The 14,609-nt window shown below is 41.1% G+C and overlaps 1 protein-coding gene across 1 annotated transcript in view; it reads left to right on the forward strand.

Annotated features, from left to right (window-relative positions):
- Positions 1-14,609, forward strand: part of LOC131403208 (band 4.1-like protein 3) — a 51,111-nt gene that overhangs the window by 21,321 nt on the left and 15,181 nt on the right. Inside the window, exons 9-12 of the mRNA XM_058537506.1 lie at positions 1,064-1,284; positions 5,193-5,756; positions 10,665-10,718; positions 14,191-14,226. Of these exons, the coding sequence (XP_058393489.1) occupies positions 1,064-1,284; positions 5,193-5,756; positions 10,665-10,718; positions 14,191-14,226 (875 nt within the window). The remainder of the gene's footprint in view (positions 1-1,063; positions 1,285-5,192; positions 5,757-10,664; positions 10,719-14,190; positions 14,227-14,609) is intronic.

Consider the following 14,609-nt stretch of genomic DNA (forward strand, 5'->3'; position numbering starts at 1 on the left):
CCCATTAATAAACTGTCTCATATGAGCTTTTTCATCAGTATAAGAAAATATAAAATATCTTAGTGAAGGTATTTTAGTGAAATTAATAGGATTTCAGAATCTTTTCTTAAATTTATGTTTTAAACTTTTTAAAATATGAAAGCAAATTATATTTTGCTTGTGATTAACTACTGTGTATTTGAAAAGCAGCATTTATAAGTTTCAGTAAATTTCATGACATCAAAAACCTAAACTGAGTATCAAATTTTAAAAATATGACTGAATTAAGCATCTCTTTCACTAAGACATTTTAGCTAGGATGAAAGGCTATGTCATCTCTCTTATGTTTGCATGCTTTGCTTTTGCATGAATTTCATTAGCAACATCTGTCTTGTTTTCCAAAAATATTAGAGATGAATGAATGTGTGCATATCATGGTAGTCTGTTTAAATTAAAGTGTAGAAATTAAAATGTTTCTGCACTTCAGCTGAACAGATTAGCCATCTGAATTTTATAATCTCTACCAAGATGGTAAATTTTCATTATTACCCATGGGGCTTTTGTACTGTAGGAGTGATAGACTTTTCAACCATTAATAATAGTAACAATAATAATTAAAAAACATTTCAGTGCTCCTTGGTGAATAGCACTTCCAAACGTGTTCAAAGTCAAGGGCCCTAGAGCAATTGTCTACTGCAGATACTGCCATCGGTCATGGGACTTGCCACTCAGTCCCTGGTGCTCGTGCCCGGCCAGTTTCTCCGGGGGTAACAGGCTCGGCATCCTTCCACCGCATCCACCCCCGCACATCCTCACCAGAGAGTCGAAGAATGGATGCAAGTTATTCTGCTGGCTTCAAAAGATGAGCGTCCAAGTCCCTGTAAAACACTGGTGTAGATGATACAGAAAGATGAATCTATGGTGTTGCTTAGATGGAGGTATCTGCATTGCTGACTTGTCTTTTGAAGACAAACCTGGTATTGTGTGGGGGTATTTTTTCCCATAATGGGGCAATTGGTGGTGTTCATCTGTCTTCTGATTTAACTATTTCAGAATTTATTTCTCCAATTATATTTGCTTTTAGCGTCAGTGAATGAAAACCATGAAATATACATGAAGGATTCTGTGTCTGCTGCAGAGGTTGGTACTGGCCAGTACGCCACAACAAAGGGCATCTCTCAGACGAACTTGATCACCACTGTGACTCCGGAGAAAAAGTCCGAGGAGGAGCGCGGTGAGGAGGAGGACAGACAGAAGCAGGCAGAGGAGGCCACGCCCGTCGCAGCAGTCCGACAGGAGGGAAAGGTACATCTCCCAGGCTGCCTCCTGGAGCTGGCTCAGACTGTTAAGAACTGCTAAATCATTCTGAGGATATAAACCAGGAATGTGTTAAGACTTAGGCTAATTCATATTCAGCATTAGTCACATTCGTATTGTCAAGTTTTAAATTATTATTTTCCTCTGAAAAATTCCTTAACTTTTTGAAAATTTTTATTTTAACAACTGATGTGCTATGGAAGACTTTCAACAGCTGTCCTGTCTATATATCTTAAAAATACATTCAGTGGCGTACTATACTTTTCTGTTTGGTCTCACATTTTCAGAACTGTCGCTAAAGCTATTTTCCTTGTTTCTGGCCCCATTCTCCTGCCCACATACTCTATGTTTTTTTAGAAATACAGTAATTACATTGCCATTCTTCTGACTGCGGTAACTGAGTGACCACAGCCTGTGTACTTACACATGGTCTCCTCTGTCAGTCTTAGGATTATAATCTAATCATGAAAGTAGCAAGTGGCCATGTTTTAAAAGTGGCTGTTGAGGCTGAAGGTTGCAAGGGAAGATGGAAAGTGAGTTTGGCAGCAGTTTCTCCAAGGTGTTTTATGCATTAAATTTTGTGACTTCATTTCACCAAAAACTCAAATTCCTTTTTAAACATTATGTTTATTTATGGTGATCCAGCACTATAATGCAACTTTTCAGAAAAATAACTCAAAAGTCAAACAAGTAGACAATCTGCATCTGGTTCTGGATTTTGTACATAGCAGAGCCGCTCCCTAAAAGTCAGAAAACTCATCAGGAGGAATGGATGGAAAATAATGGAAATGGATGGAATAATGGAAAAACGGAGGGGCTCCTCGAATATACAGAGTACAGAGTGAAAGGAAATAGCAGAATAAAAATGCTGAAAACTTACAGGTTCTGTTGATACTTGCATAAGTTTGATTCAAAAGTTCTTTTTTGCACATGGGCTCTTCAAATATAGATTTATATGGTAGAGACTCACCACTTGTGACTCTACAGAAAAATGCTCCTCTTGGCAGGAATTTCACAGTGACTTCTAAATGGGTAGATCAACAAACGTATCATTGTTGTAGTTGTTAGAATATTCCAAATGACCCAATCCATCTTCTTTTTTTTTAGGATAAGATTATTTATTTGCCAAACACAAAAATAAAAACAGGATAGGAAATGACAGCAAGAATATTTGGATCACTTTTGCCATTAAAATATGCTTTGTTCTGAATTTTGTTTTCACACTCTTCCTTTTCAATTATGTGAAGGAAGGTTTTAAATGGGACATGAAAAGAAGATAATATACCTGAAAAGCAAATGTGTTCCGTGATTTCTTGAAATCTCGCATGCCGACATATGATTCTCGTGGATGTGTAAATATAATTAAATGGCACATAAAAAAGTAAATGACTTTTAGTTTGCTCCAAAAATAGATCTAGGCTGTCTCAATTTTTTTGATTTTTAAAAGACCGCCAATTTGTTTATGTAAAATGTAGCAGTAAGCTCTCATCACTTTGTGCCATTTATGCCATGGGAAAATAAACAAAGAAAACTGTGACTCTCATAGAGCGAGTGACTGAGAAGGTGGCACTTTGGCTCAAATGCCTTCAGAAAGACTGTGGCTGAGACCTGGTCCTTAAGTAGGTGCATGGCTGTCTTCATTTCCCAAAGTGCAAGGCTGCCTTTTAAAAACCATTTTAATAAGCAGCATGGAGGATTAAAACTTAATTTTATTCTTCTCCATCTTCAAAAAGTATCATAGAAGGGACTCATTTTTGTGTGTGTGTGAGGAAGATCAGCCCTGTGCTAACATCTGCCAATCCTCCTTTTTTTTTTTTTGCTGAGGAGGACTGGCCCTGGGCTAACATCCGTGCCCATCTTCCTCCACTTTATATGGGACGCCGCCACAGCGTGGCTTGCCAAGCGGTGCGTCGGTGCACACCTGGGATCCAATCCGGCGAACCCCGGGCCGCCACAGCTAGCATGCACACTTACCCGCTTGCGCCACCGGGCCGGCCCTGAGGGTACTCATTTTTTAACCAAAATAAAAATCTGTTACTGAAAATAGTTCTTAAAAGGCTGGTCCCCTAGACTGCTTCGCGAGGAGGTGTGTTTCCCAGGCTGATGATCGCCCCAGGTGGCTGGCCAGCCTTCCGCCCCTGGGGAATGACTGTCCGCATGCGGGAGTCAGCTTGTAACTTTTACATGAGTCTCAGTTGAATGAGTATATGCAGGGTCTTGTTTAAAACAAGTTGTTTAATGTCAAGTGTGAGTACTAGGAAAGACATACTTGTCTAATGCTAAAAAGAGACACTTCTAAATTCTATTATATCCATGATATAATTTTATGGATATAATTTTATTTGTGCATTTTCTTACTCTGTCTCTAAATTTACCAAGTCAAGATTAGAGCACCAGCACAAAGCAGGCCGGGTAATTTCCATGCTATCAGGTCCCTAGGCAAAACACGCATGTGTACACACACACACACACACACACACACACACACAGTGTCACAGAGAGCAGCAGAAGTCGAATGATCTTCAAGCTCTATGTGGCTTTGTCTTGGACTCCCCGGGCCGTAGCAGCTTCTGTGCTGTGCCAGGTCGTGTTTGGAGTTGGCTTGCTTACCTTCTACCCCTCTTTGCTCAGTAGCCCTCTACCACTTGCAGAGGAAACGGGCTGTGGTCATTGAGGCTGCCAGGGCCAGAGAAAATGTAAAGAGCCTCCCTTTCCCTGCAGAAGCCTGACCTCAGTGGGAGCACTTTTGTTGGGATGCCTGCCTTTCTCTTAAGGACTCAAATCAGGGGAGTTGACATACCATTCATCTGCTAAGAAAAACCAGAAGGCTGGGAAATGGTATCTTTCTATTATTTGTGAGTCACAAATAATACAAAGTAAATGCTTATGAACCATATCACAAAAAAATACATTCTTTTTGGCTAGTTAGCTTGTTAAAACCACTTATTTGAGTTTAAGTTCCATTTACATCATGGACAAAGGAGCCAAAATAGAAAACGAGTTTTTGATGGAACCTCAGTTCTTTGTGGAGAGTCAGGGTTTCTAAGATGCTAGCTGTTGAATTCCCCAGTCAGAACTGCTCATCACATAGGAGAGGGGCCAGAAACTTCTTGATTTGGAAACCCACCTATTTTGGATGTAAATGACTAACCAAGGAAAGGTAATGCTAGAGGTTTTTTCTTTTTTTGGGAGGAGGACCAGCCCTGAGCTAACATCCAATGCCAATCCTCTTTTTTTTTGCTGAGGAAGACTGGCTCTGGGCTAACATCCGTGCCCATCTTCCTCTACTTTATATGGGATGCCGCCACAGCATGGCTTAACAAGCGGCGCGTCGGTGCACGGCCAGGATCTGAACCAGCGAACCCAGGGCCGCTGCAGCGGAGCGCGTGCACTTAACGGCTTGCGCCACCAGGCTGGCCCCTAGAGGTTTTTTTAAATAATCAAAATTTGGATTCATTTTTATTTTTACTCGCTTGAACTATAGTAACAGATGGGTTAGCTGGAGATCAGGAGAAGTTATTGAAAGTCTTGATTTTAAGAGATCGGAGAGTTATGTTTGCTCTCAAAACCCTAAAACCTTCTAGAGTTGTTGGTCTAAACAAAATTTTTGGATCGTGTGAAACATGTAGACTTTGAGATTGCCCACAAGCATCTTCTGTTGTGAATTTTTTAAAAAGCGCACCCTGTACTTGACGGTCTGTTGGGAAGACGGCAGCCACTCGTGGCAGCGTTGGCATGTAGCTTGAGTTCTTTAAGTACATGGACAACCCTAGCGTTAAAGTTCTTGTTTTACAATTTTATACTGATTCCCATAAGAAAATTAACTAATTGCAGTTTTCTTTTTGTCCCTTTGCACCTCTGTTTGCTGCTTTCTGTCTCTCTCTCTTTCACATCAGTCACCTGGGCTTGGCACTGACTCATGTCCCCTGTCCCCTGCATCAGCCCATCGTCCCCCTGCATCTCCCACAGAGCTCCCTAGGAGGTGTAAGGAGAATGACCACCAACCACCAGGTTTCGAGCCATCCAAAGAAACTGTGCATGTGCACGGAGAGCCCACCTTGGACTCTGAAGGCAAAGGGAAGCCATATTTAGGGGACCAAGATGTGGCCTTTAGCTACAAACAGCAACCTGGCAGAGGGACCACCCTGTTTTCCTTCTCCTTGCAGCTCCCTGAGTCATTCCCTTCTCTTCTAGATGACGATGGCTACCTCTCTTTTCCCAACCTGTCTGAAAGCAGCCTCCTCCCGCAGAGCTTGCAGCATTATCTCCCAATCCGCTCACCCTCCCTCTTGCCCTGTGTCCTCTTCATCTTTTTCTTCCTGCTCTCCACCTCCTTCTCAGTGCCGTATGCCCTCACTCTCTCCTTCCCTCTGGCTATGTGCCTCTGCTACCTGGAGCCCAAGGCGGCCTCCTTGAGTGCCTCACTAGACAATGACCTGAGTGACAGTGCAGAGGAAGAGGTGTGTACCTCGGCACAGAACACACTTCCCTGTCGTGGTCGGGGCTTCGGTCCAAAACAGTGGTAGACGGCTGCTGCGATAGTCGTCCTACTTTCAGAGCCTCATTTATTGTCTGTGCAAATACGTGAAGAGGTTTTTGTGTGTTGCGGAGTACGGCCAGCCCCAGGGTTAGGCACAACACCATGTGGATGGAGCAGTCTGAGCCCAGCCAGAATCGCTCTGCTACCCACTGAATTATCCGGGTTGTGAAGGACTCGGCCACAAGTCAATTTTAGATAACCTGTTAGCTATGTAAAAACTCAAGATTCAGTTATCATTTAATAAAGTAAATTACAGATAAGACAGATCAATAACTTTGGACTAGATGTATGTTCCTGATACAATCACGCACGGTGGTGATACACTCTGGGTAAACGATGCTTAAGGTGAGGTGGGAGAGGACACGCTGTAGGGATGCATCATCATCGTCTGGGTAGCTTTCCAAAATTGTAAATGCCTCTCCTCCCTGGAGATTCTGAAGTGTCCCCACTGCTCTCTTCTACTGTCATTGCCAAACTGCCATTGTTACTCACAGAGGTGAGCCAGATCCTACGGGTGTGTTGGGTCAGAAAGACCGTTTGAGTAGTTGAAAACGCCCATGTGACGTCAGCCTTTGGTGGGGCAGAAACTGGCCCAGAAAGAAGTGCAGTTGAGTGCAGCAAGTTTGCAACAGTCAGGAAAAGACTCATCTAAGGTTTCCACACGTTGTAAAAATGGGCTGAAATTTCATCAGTACTAGGAATGCCAAAGCATATATTGGGTGGCAGCGATTCTTTCAACTCTGGCCAAAGCCGGAAAACCCACACACACTGGACAGGCTGGTAAGGTCAGGGAAGATGGATGGGCCTCTGTGGATCTCAGCCAGGAATGTGTTTAGTGTGGAAAGGACTTGAGCCTTCAGCCTCCGTTTGTGAAGGCCTGCTACCTGGCAGTCTCCTGTCCCTCATCTAAGCCATCCGGTGGGTTGACGTCGTAGCCAGGAGTTTTTCCTCTTAAGTGCTGTCCTTTCGCACCACTCGTATCTGTGCGAACAGCCCCAGCAGTTTCCCTTTTTATAGGCTTCACAAAGACCGCAGGGAAAAAGAACAGAAGCTGCTGACGGAAGCACCCAGCTGTCACCTGCCCCACTGCCCTCACCTCCCCCGGCCCGTCTAGCTCTTCTGTTCCCACAAAACAAGGGTTTTTGTGGCAGGAGACAAGCCCAGTACTCCTAGCGTTTGGGAAAAAAATCACAAAGTCAAAGCAACATTAAATAAAGAAAAGGAAGTCTGTTCAGTTCTGTGCTTAGCTAGAAGTCGTAATTTGAGCTGTATCTGTGAGTATGTAGCATTGTGAGGGTGTGTAAGGATCTATATTTGGTGGTATTATGACCATTTCTTTGCAGTAGAAGGAAAAATAATGGCAGTGGTCTCAAAGATGTTTCAAATACAAGTTTAGGCTTTTTAATTTGGTATTGCATAAGAGCCCTTTTCAAGGATCTTGGGTCGTATATGACTTAGCTCCAACTATACATACACGCACACACACACACGAATACATAAAACTATTTTCATACATAGAAAATATTTTAAGAGAAAACTACTTTAAATCCTAGACTTCACTATTTCTCACTGTGGCAATATTATCAAATGGTGTAAGACTAGAACATAGAACAGTTAAGAACACAATATTATCTAAAAAGACTATTTATAATATTAGCTGGTTTCCAACCTAGACATATATTTTTCCTTTAGCAATGGAGTTAGTCATCAAGCTAACATAAAGCAAAAAGATTGTCGTTTTATGCTGTTCTGAACACTAAACAACTGAACTTGTATGTAGCAAACCACACAGCTCTTGTGCCTAATCCAGGGTGCACCTCTTGTTGTAATCAGTGCATGAGAATTCATGTTATTCTTGGGCATGTCTACATTACATTGGCAAAACAAATCACAGCAGTTACTTGTTGCAGCTGGTGGCAGTGGGACGGGAGCTGCCCAGTCCATGACTCCGTGTCATTGCAAACCCCTGAGACTGCACGCCAGCGCTGGCTGTGGCAGTCTTTGCAGCCTCCTCGCAGGCCCGTTCAGCCATGACAACTCTCCTGACAGGAGACTTCGCATTTGGCCATCTGTTCAATGTTGTCTATTAACCCCAAGTGTTAAGAGCTGTGCACTGTAGTTCATGGTGAGCTAGAGAACGCATATGTAGGTCATTCAGGTGAAAAAAATGCCATCTGTTTACTTGGCCTGTGTTATTCTCTAGGCCTCAAGCACTTTGGCAGCTAAACTGCGTGATTTCATAACATGTAGTTCAGCTCTGTCACTTTTGTTTTGCAAAATCACTAATGACTGTAATTCTTTTTAAATATTTTATATCACTGCTTACATATTTTCCATGTGATATAGTGGCTTAATTAGTTCCAGCCTTTCTCAAGAGCAAAACCCAGTAACGAAAGGCTTAATCATTTCAAACTATAAAGCGGCTGGGCAATCACTTTTTTTTTCTCTTATAGTTTCAGAATGGTCAAACGAGAAGGGAGAATATTAAATCTTCTATCAAGAAACATAAGATGAATTTAGCTCATCATACCAGAGAATGTAATTATGTGTCAGTTTGTGAGGAATTTTCTATTAATACAAAAAAAAGGAGATGGATTCAAATCTGGAGGAAAAAATTGATCACCTAATTTTAACATTTTAAATCATATAAACATAGTATTATATGATAGTTTATGATGTGCTATATGTTTTGCGGTTTTGTTTAGTCATAGTGTGTTATACAAATAACAGTTGCTATTAAAGCTGCTTTATTCAGCCTTTATTCCTTCATTTATTAACTATTTATTGACCAGGCACTATGTTTGTTGAATGACTGACTGACTAGGTGCTAAGTAGAAATTTGAGGGAGTTTGAATATGGCCTACGCTATTTCTTTGTGTATAGCTAGGAAAAATAGTAGTAATAATTATGGAATATTATATTGATATCAATACATCACAACTATTATAGGCATTTTTAGCTGTGTGTGTGTCAGGCATTGTATAAAGCATTTAGTATTCATTACCTGATATAGTTAGGGCTATTATTTTTCCCATTTTACAAGAAGGAAGTTGGGATTAAATATAAAACGTGCCCAGTGTGTCACAGATTTACATAGCAGGATTTGAGCTCATGTCCGTCTGGCATCAGACCCCTCACTTGTAGCCACAGTGGTAATTTAACACCAAGGTGCTTGGAACGTTACTGAAGTAAATTTAAAGCCGTGACGGAGATAATCTATATAGGAAGATAAATACTTTCCTGAACTATTGAACTCTTTGCACAACTACTTAGCACACTGAGCACAGGTCATTCTTACTTGTTGTTAAAAGCCTCCAATTTCTGTAAGTTATTCTGTGTTCCTGACTTGAGCTGGCCTCTCCCTGGACTATCAGTGCGGAAGCCATGCTAATGCCGTGGCAGTCCTCACCCTTCTAAGAAGACGAGTGGCCACCCCCAGGTGTTGCCAGGGTGGTCGGGTCATGAAAATATATCAGCACGCTTTCTTTACCAGCGTACTGAGAATTATTTTCCACTTAGGCATAGTAGCAAGGGTGCCAACATGGCCACCTCAAGCGTACACGCCAGGCGTGAATTCCGATTCCTTTTCTTTTAGGAACATATGCAATGAAAGTTTCACCAGTGCCGGGAAGCCCACCTGGCCAGAGCTATGTTGCTGTGAGCACAAGTGCCCCAGTCGCCCCGTCTTGCTCCTCCTTGTCCTCCGGAGTGAAGGACTATTCTAAGAGGCAGAGTCGCAAGCTTACAGCCCCCAGTTTTGGTTTTTCTTTTCAAAATATTAATCACACATCTTTGCTCAGGGGAATTTTATTAATAATTAGTTGATATTTTTGGAGCAGACGTCAGTTAATATTATAGTAAGGCATTTAGATGTACCATTTTCAGTGGCTATGACTCTGCTCTACTCCGGAGAAAATAGTTTTTGTTTTAAATCATAAACCTCTATGAAACAGATTCAAAACTAGTCCTGAAATTACTATTGTGATTCTCTCTTAAAAACCTAGGCTTTGTCAAATGCTGTGCTTTGTTTTATTTGTTTCCAAGTAGATGTCTTTCTCTCTCTCTCTCTTTTTTTTTTTTTTAGTTATTATTATTTGCTTCATTTGAATGGTTTTTTTGGAATGAGATATTTAAATACATACTTTGATATACCTCTTTATATTGGAAGGTGGGGCAAAATAAACAACATACACTCTTAAAAAATATCTAGTTAGCAATGCTACTTGAAAATCGAGTTACGTTTTTCATCTATAAAACATGTGCCTATGAGTCACTGGCATGTGCTTTTTATGATTAATAAGTAAAGCAGACAGCCTGATGGTCATAAAGGGATATGGATTATCAAAATGGTATAAATGAGGGGCTGAAAGTCAAGTGATGGTTACAGTAGCTTTTTATTTAAATTTACATTTTAATTTACCTTTCAAATGTGACATATTACTAGATAAAAAACATAAACATCAATTTTATTTGCATTAACATTTTTAGGAGGTCTTTCTCAGGGATTTAGTTAAAAGGGGAGGAAAGAATGACAGTTTGGTTTTCCTGAGACATGACCCCAGACAAGTCAACTTGGCTAACACAGTCCCTGCGGCTCCCGCAGGCCGTGTGCCCTGGTCTCCCTCCCAGCGGCTCTGCTGCTGAAACCTAGCTCTGGCCTCTCTTTTGCTTTTGCTTGAACCTGCATTCTTGTGGGGAACGTAATACGATACAGATCACAGAGAAAGAGAATGAGCTGTTGGACCTGTGCTGTACCCTATTTGACCAGATGGGTTTGTTTTCTATTCCTGCCTACCTTCTGGAACCTGATCACTTCTGTGATCAATAGACTGACAGTGAGCGCACAGACACTGCAGCTGACGGGGAAACCACCGCCACAGAGGTTAGTATCATAACTGAGGGTGGCTGGTAGTTGCCTAGCAAACATGCTTTGTGGGGGGCTCTGCATTTAGGAACTGCATATGCTTTTCTAGTGGAGATAAATTCTAACTGTAACAGTAGGAGTTACATATATTTAATTGCCTAGACCCGTGGGTCTCAAACTCGGGCCTGCATCAGAATGATCTAGAGGTCCCATCTGTATGTTTCTCATTCAGAAGAAGGTTTGGGGTGAGACTCAAGAATTTGCATTTCTTTTTTTTTCTTTTTTTTTTTCCCCCCCAAAGCCCCAGTAGATAGTTGTATGTCATAGTTGCACATCCTTCTAGTTGCTGTATGTGGGATGCGGCCTCCTCATGGCCGGAGAAGCGGTGCGTCGGTGCGCACCCGGGATCCAAACCTGGGCCGCCAGCAGCGGAGCGCACGCACCCAACCGGCCCAAGAATTTGCATTTCTAACAAGTTCCCAGGCACTGTTGACTTGGTCAATTTTGGAATCATATTTTGGTAACCCTTGACTAAACTGAAAATTATTTTTTTTTAGAAAAAGTATTCCCTCATCCCAAATGAGAGACTATTTATGCTTGATAGCCATGATGAGTGGGGAGGAGGGTCACAATTAATTTAATTAGCTTATAGACTGGATACAGATATATTTTTAAATCCCAAATGGTCAAATAATACTTGTCAAAATTCTAATTCTTCCCTTAACTCATCTTCCTGGGCTGCACATAGCTTACATCACTCAAAAGAAATAAATTCCCTGGCCGGCCCAGTGGTGTAGCGGTTAAGTGCGCGCACTCTGCTTCAGTGTCCCAGGGTTTGCAGGCCCAGATCCCGGGCGCGGACTGACACACCACTTATCAAGCCATGCTGTGGCGACATCCCATATAAAGTAGAGGAAGATGGGCACAGATGTTAGCCCAGGGCTAATCTTTCTCACAAAAAAAAAAAAAAACAGAATTGAATTCTCTAAGGAAGAGAAAATTAGCAAATTGCTGTTAGTAGTTTATTGAAAAAAACCATGATCACATTGAACAACGATAGGAGAGATACTATGCTGTTATTTATCCTTTATTAATTCTTAAGAATACATTAAATGTGTGTATAGCTTATGTTCTTTTTCAAATCTTCTCTACCAGTAACTAATTAAAATTCCTGTAACAACAATATTTATCTATAGTAAGGGAAGTCAAGATGTTCATCTCCTAAAGTGCTAGCAGAATTTATTTTTTACTTTGTAATAGTATTTACTTTAGGTTGTTTTTTACATCATCCAATAATAACAATATTTTCTAGTTGGGTATTTAGGAAGAACTAAAAATGTTGTAAGTAGTATCTATACATCATTTAATTGAATATATCTTCAGAAAAACATTTCAAAATGGAGTTTTATTAAGTTTATTCCTTTGGAAATGCCAGAATTCAATTCAAAGCTTATCTATACATCGTTTAATTGAATATATCTTCAGAAAAACATTTCAAAATGGAGTTTTATTAAGTTTATTCCTTTGGAAATGCCAGAGTTCAATTCAAAGCTTAGAAATCAGTTTTTTAAAGTTAAAAATAATATTGTAAAACTAGTCATGTGTTGCTTAATGACAGGAATACATTCTAAGAAATGCCTCATTAGGTGACTTCATTGCTGTGTGAACATCATAGAGTTACTTACACAAACCTAGATGGAACAGCCTGCTACACACCTAGGCTCCACGGTACTAATCTTACGGGACGACCGTTGTATATGCAGTCCATCGTTGACCAAAAAGTTATGTGGTGCATGACTGTAGTATGCAGATTCTTTTAAGCAATTACATATAAATTTATTACAAGTTAATAATTTTTTATGCCAAGTATAACAAAATTACATCTTAATTTTGTAAGAATTAGTTACATGTAGCTACTTGTTAATACATTCAGTAAACTTCCTTGTAATCCTAATGTGTGCTATAAATGAAAAATATTTTAATAATAATACTTTACATTTTTATAGCAGTTTTAAATTATATATAACATTTGAAGCATGCAAATTCAAGTAACATAGGTAGATTGTGAAGCTTAAAAATAAAACGATGTGATGTGAACCCACCACCACTGAAGAATTAGCATCTGCCAGCACTGTTAGAATTACCTGTGTGTTCTCTGACACTTGTAAACACTTTCCCTTCTCTTGTCTTGGGAGCCAGCACAAAGTAGTGCAGGGTGGGGCATGCTGGGCAGGTGGTCTTGTCCTCATTGACAGATAAGGAAACTGAGACCCAGATAGACTAATTGATTTGCTTAAGGCCACTTGCTCAAATGTCGCCCTCTTCTCACCTGTAATTGCACTCTGGACCTCCTCTTGTCCCAGGGGCATAAGGCCAGCTCTGGGTCAGAGTGCCCGGGGTGAGAACCGCGACTTCACTGCTGATGCTTGTGTGGCTTGGCCTAGTTACCTAGTGTTTGGTACTCGGATATGTACCAGCCCAAGGATTAGACAGGTCTTTGAAATTAGAAAAATAAGGATAATGAAGTGGCTTTTAGATAAATTTGTTGTAGTTGTTAAAAACTCAAAAATTATCCTGTCTGTGTTTTAAAGAAATGATGTTAATGTTGATGGTAGTTGATTTCTTTGTTTTTTAACGTTTTTTTTTTTTAAACTTTATCAGACTTCTCCCCAGCCAAATTTGTTTTTAAGTATATGGGTTCAAAAAAATTTAAAATGTGGGAACCTCTGTGTTAAATTCTTTGAGCCACAGGGGCTGGCCTGGTGGCGTAGTGGTTAAGTTCACATGCTCCACTTCGGCGGCCTGGGGTTCACAGGTTCGGATCCCGGGCACGGACCTGCACACTGCTTATCAAGCCACGCTGTGGCAGGTATCCCACATATAAAGTAGAGGAAGACGGGCACAGATGTTAGCCCAGGGCCAATCTTCCTCAGTAAAAAGAGGAGGACTGGCAACAAATGTTAGTTCAGGGCTAATCTTCCTCACCAAAAAAAAAAAAAAAATTCTTTGAGCCGCAGTTCTCTGGTCTACAAATTGGGGATAATAATAGCTAACCTCACAGGACTATTGTGAGGATTAATACTCTCTAAGGGAGCTCTCGTTATTGGGTAGTCATAGCCATTCTTGTGCATTTTAATTTTAATGTGATTTCCTATTCTTCCTGAATAATTTCTAATGTCTATTAACGACAGCCCTCTAAGCCCTAGCTGTCACCTCCCAAGCACGTGTGTGTGCTTGGTCACACTTGGAAGTCTCCGAGGCTCAAGTGCCAAGAACCCACTGAGCAAGGAGTCTTGTCCTCCTGTCTTCTTGTCAAGCTTCATAATTTGTGTGTGAGAATGTTGTGGTTTGTGTATAAGAAAGAAATGTCGTCCATCTGCAAGAGCAAACCAGTGCCCCACTTAGCAAGTCTGTATAGACCATAGTTCTTCAATCTTAGAGTCAATTGCATGGTAAGACTTTATTTCCCGCTCTTTCTTGATGCTGGCAGTCGGACCAAGAGGAAGATGCAGAGCTCAAGGCACAGGTAGAAAATTAAAAGTAAAACGAAAGCAAAACCCAGTGTGTGATAAGTCATTGTTCGTCTCCGGCGTTACATCTGCCAGCATGCTCCGTGGCCGGTTACCCCGTTGACGGTGCTGTGTGGAGGGGGGACCTTTGTTCCTGTGGCCGGTTACCATGGTGCTGGTGCAGTGTGGAGGATGGCGTTTGTTCTCGTGACTACCATGTCCCTCACGTTTCCCTTTCTTTCCACTTTTTTCAGAATAGTCTGATTAAGCGAATAAAGGGTGAAAATGTGTATGTCAAACATAGTAATCTTATGTTAGAGGTTGGTATTGGTATATACCAGTGCATGTTTGTGTGTGTTGATTTTCTTTGTGTGACATACCTATGGGCTCGTACTATGAT

Source organism: Diceros bicornis, unplaced genomic scaffold, assembly GCF_020826845.1.
Source record: "Diceros bicornis minor isolate mBicDic1 unplaced genomic scaffold, mDicBic1.mat.cur scaffold_561_ctg1, whole genome shotgun sequence".
NCBI classification, from domain to species: Eukaryota; Metazoa; Chordata; class Mammalia; order Perissodactyla; family Rhinocerotidae; genus Diceros; species Diceros bicornis.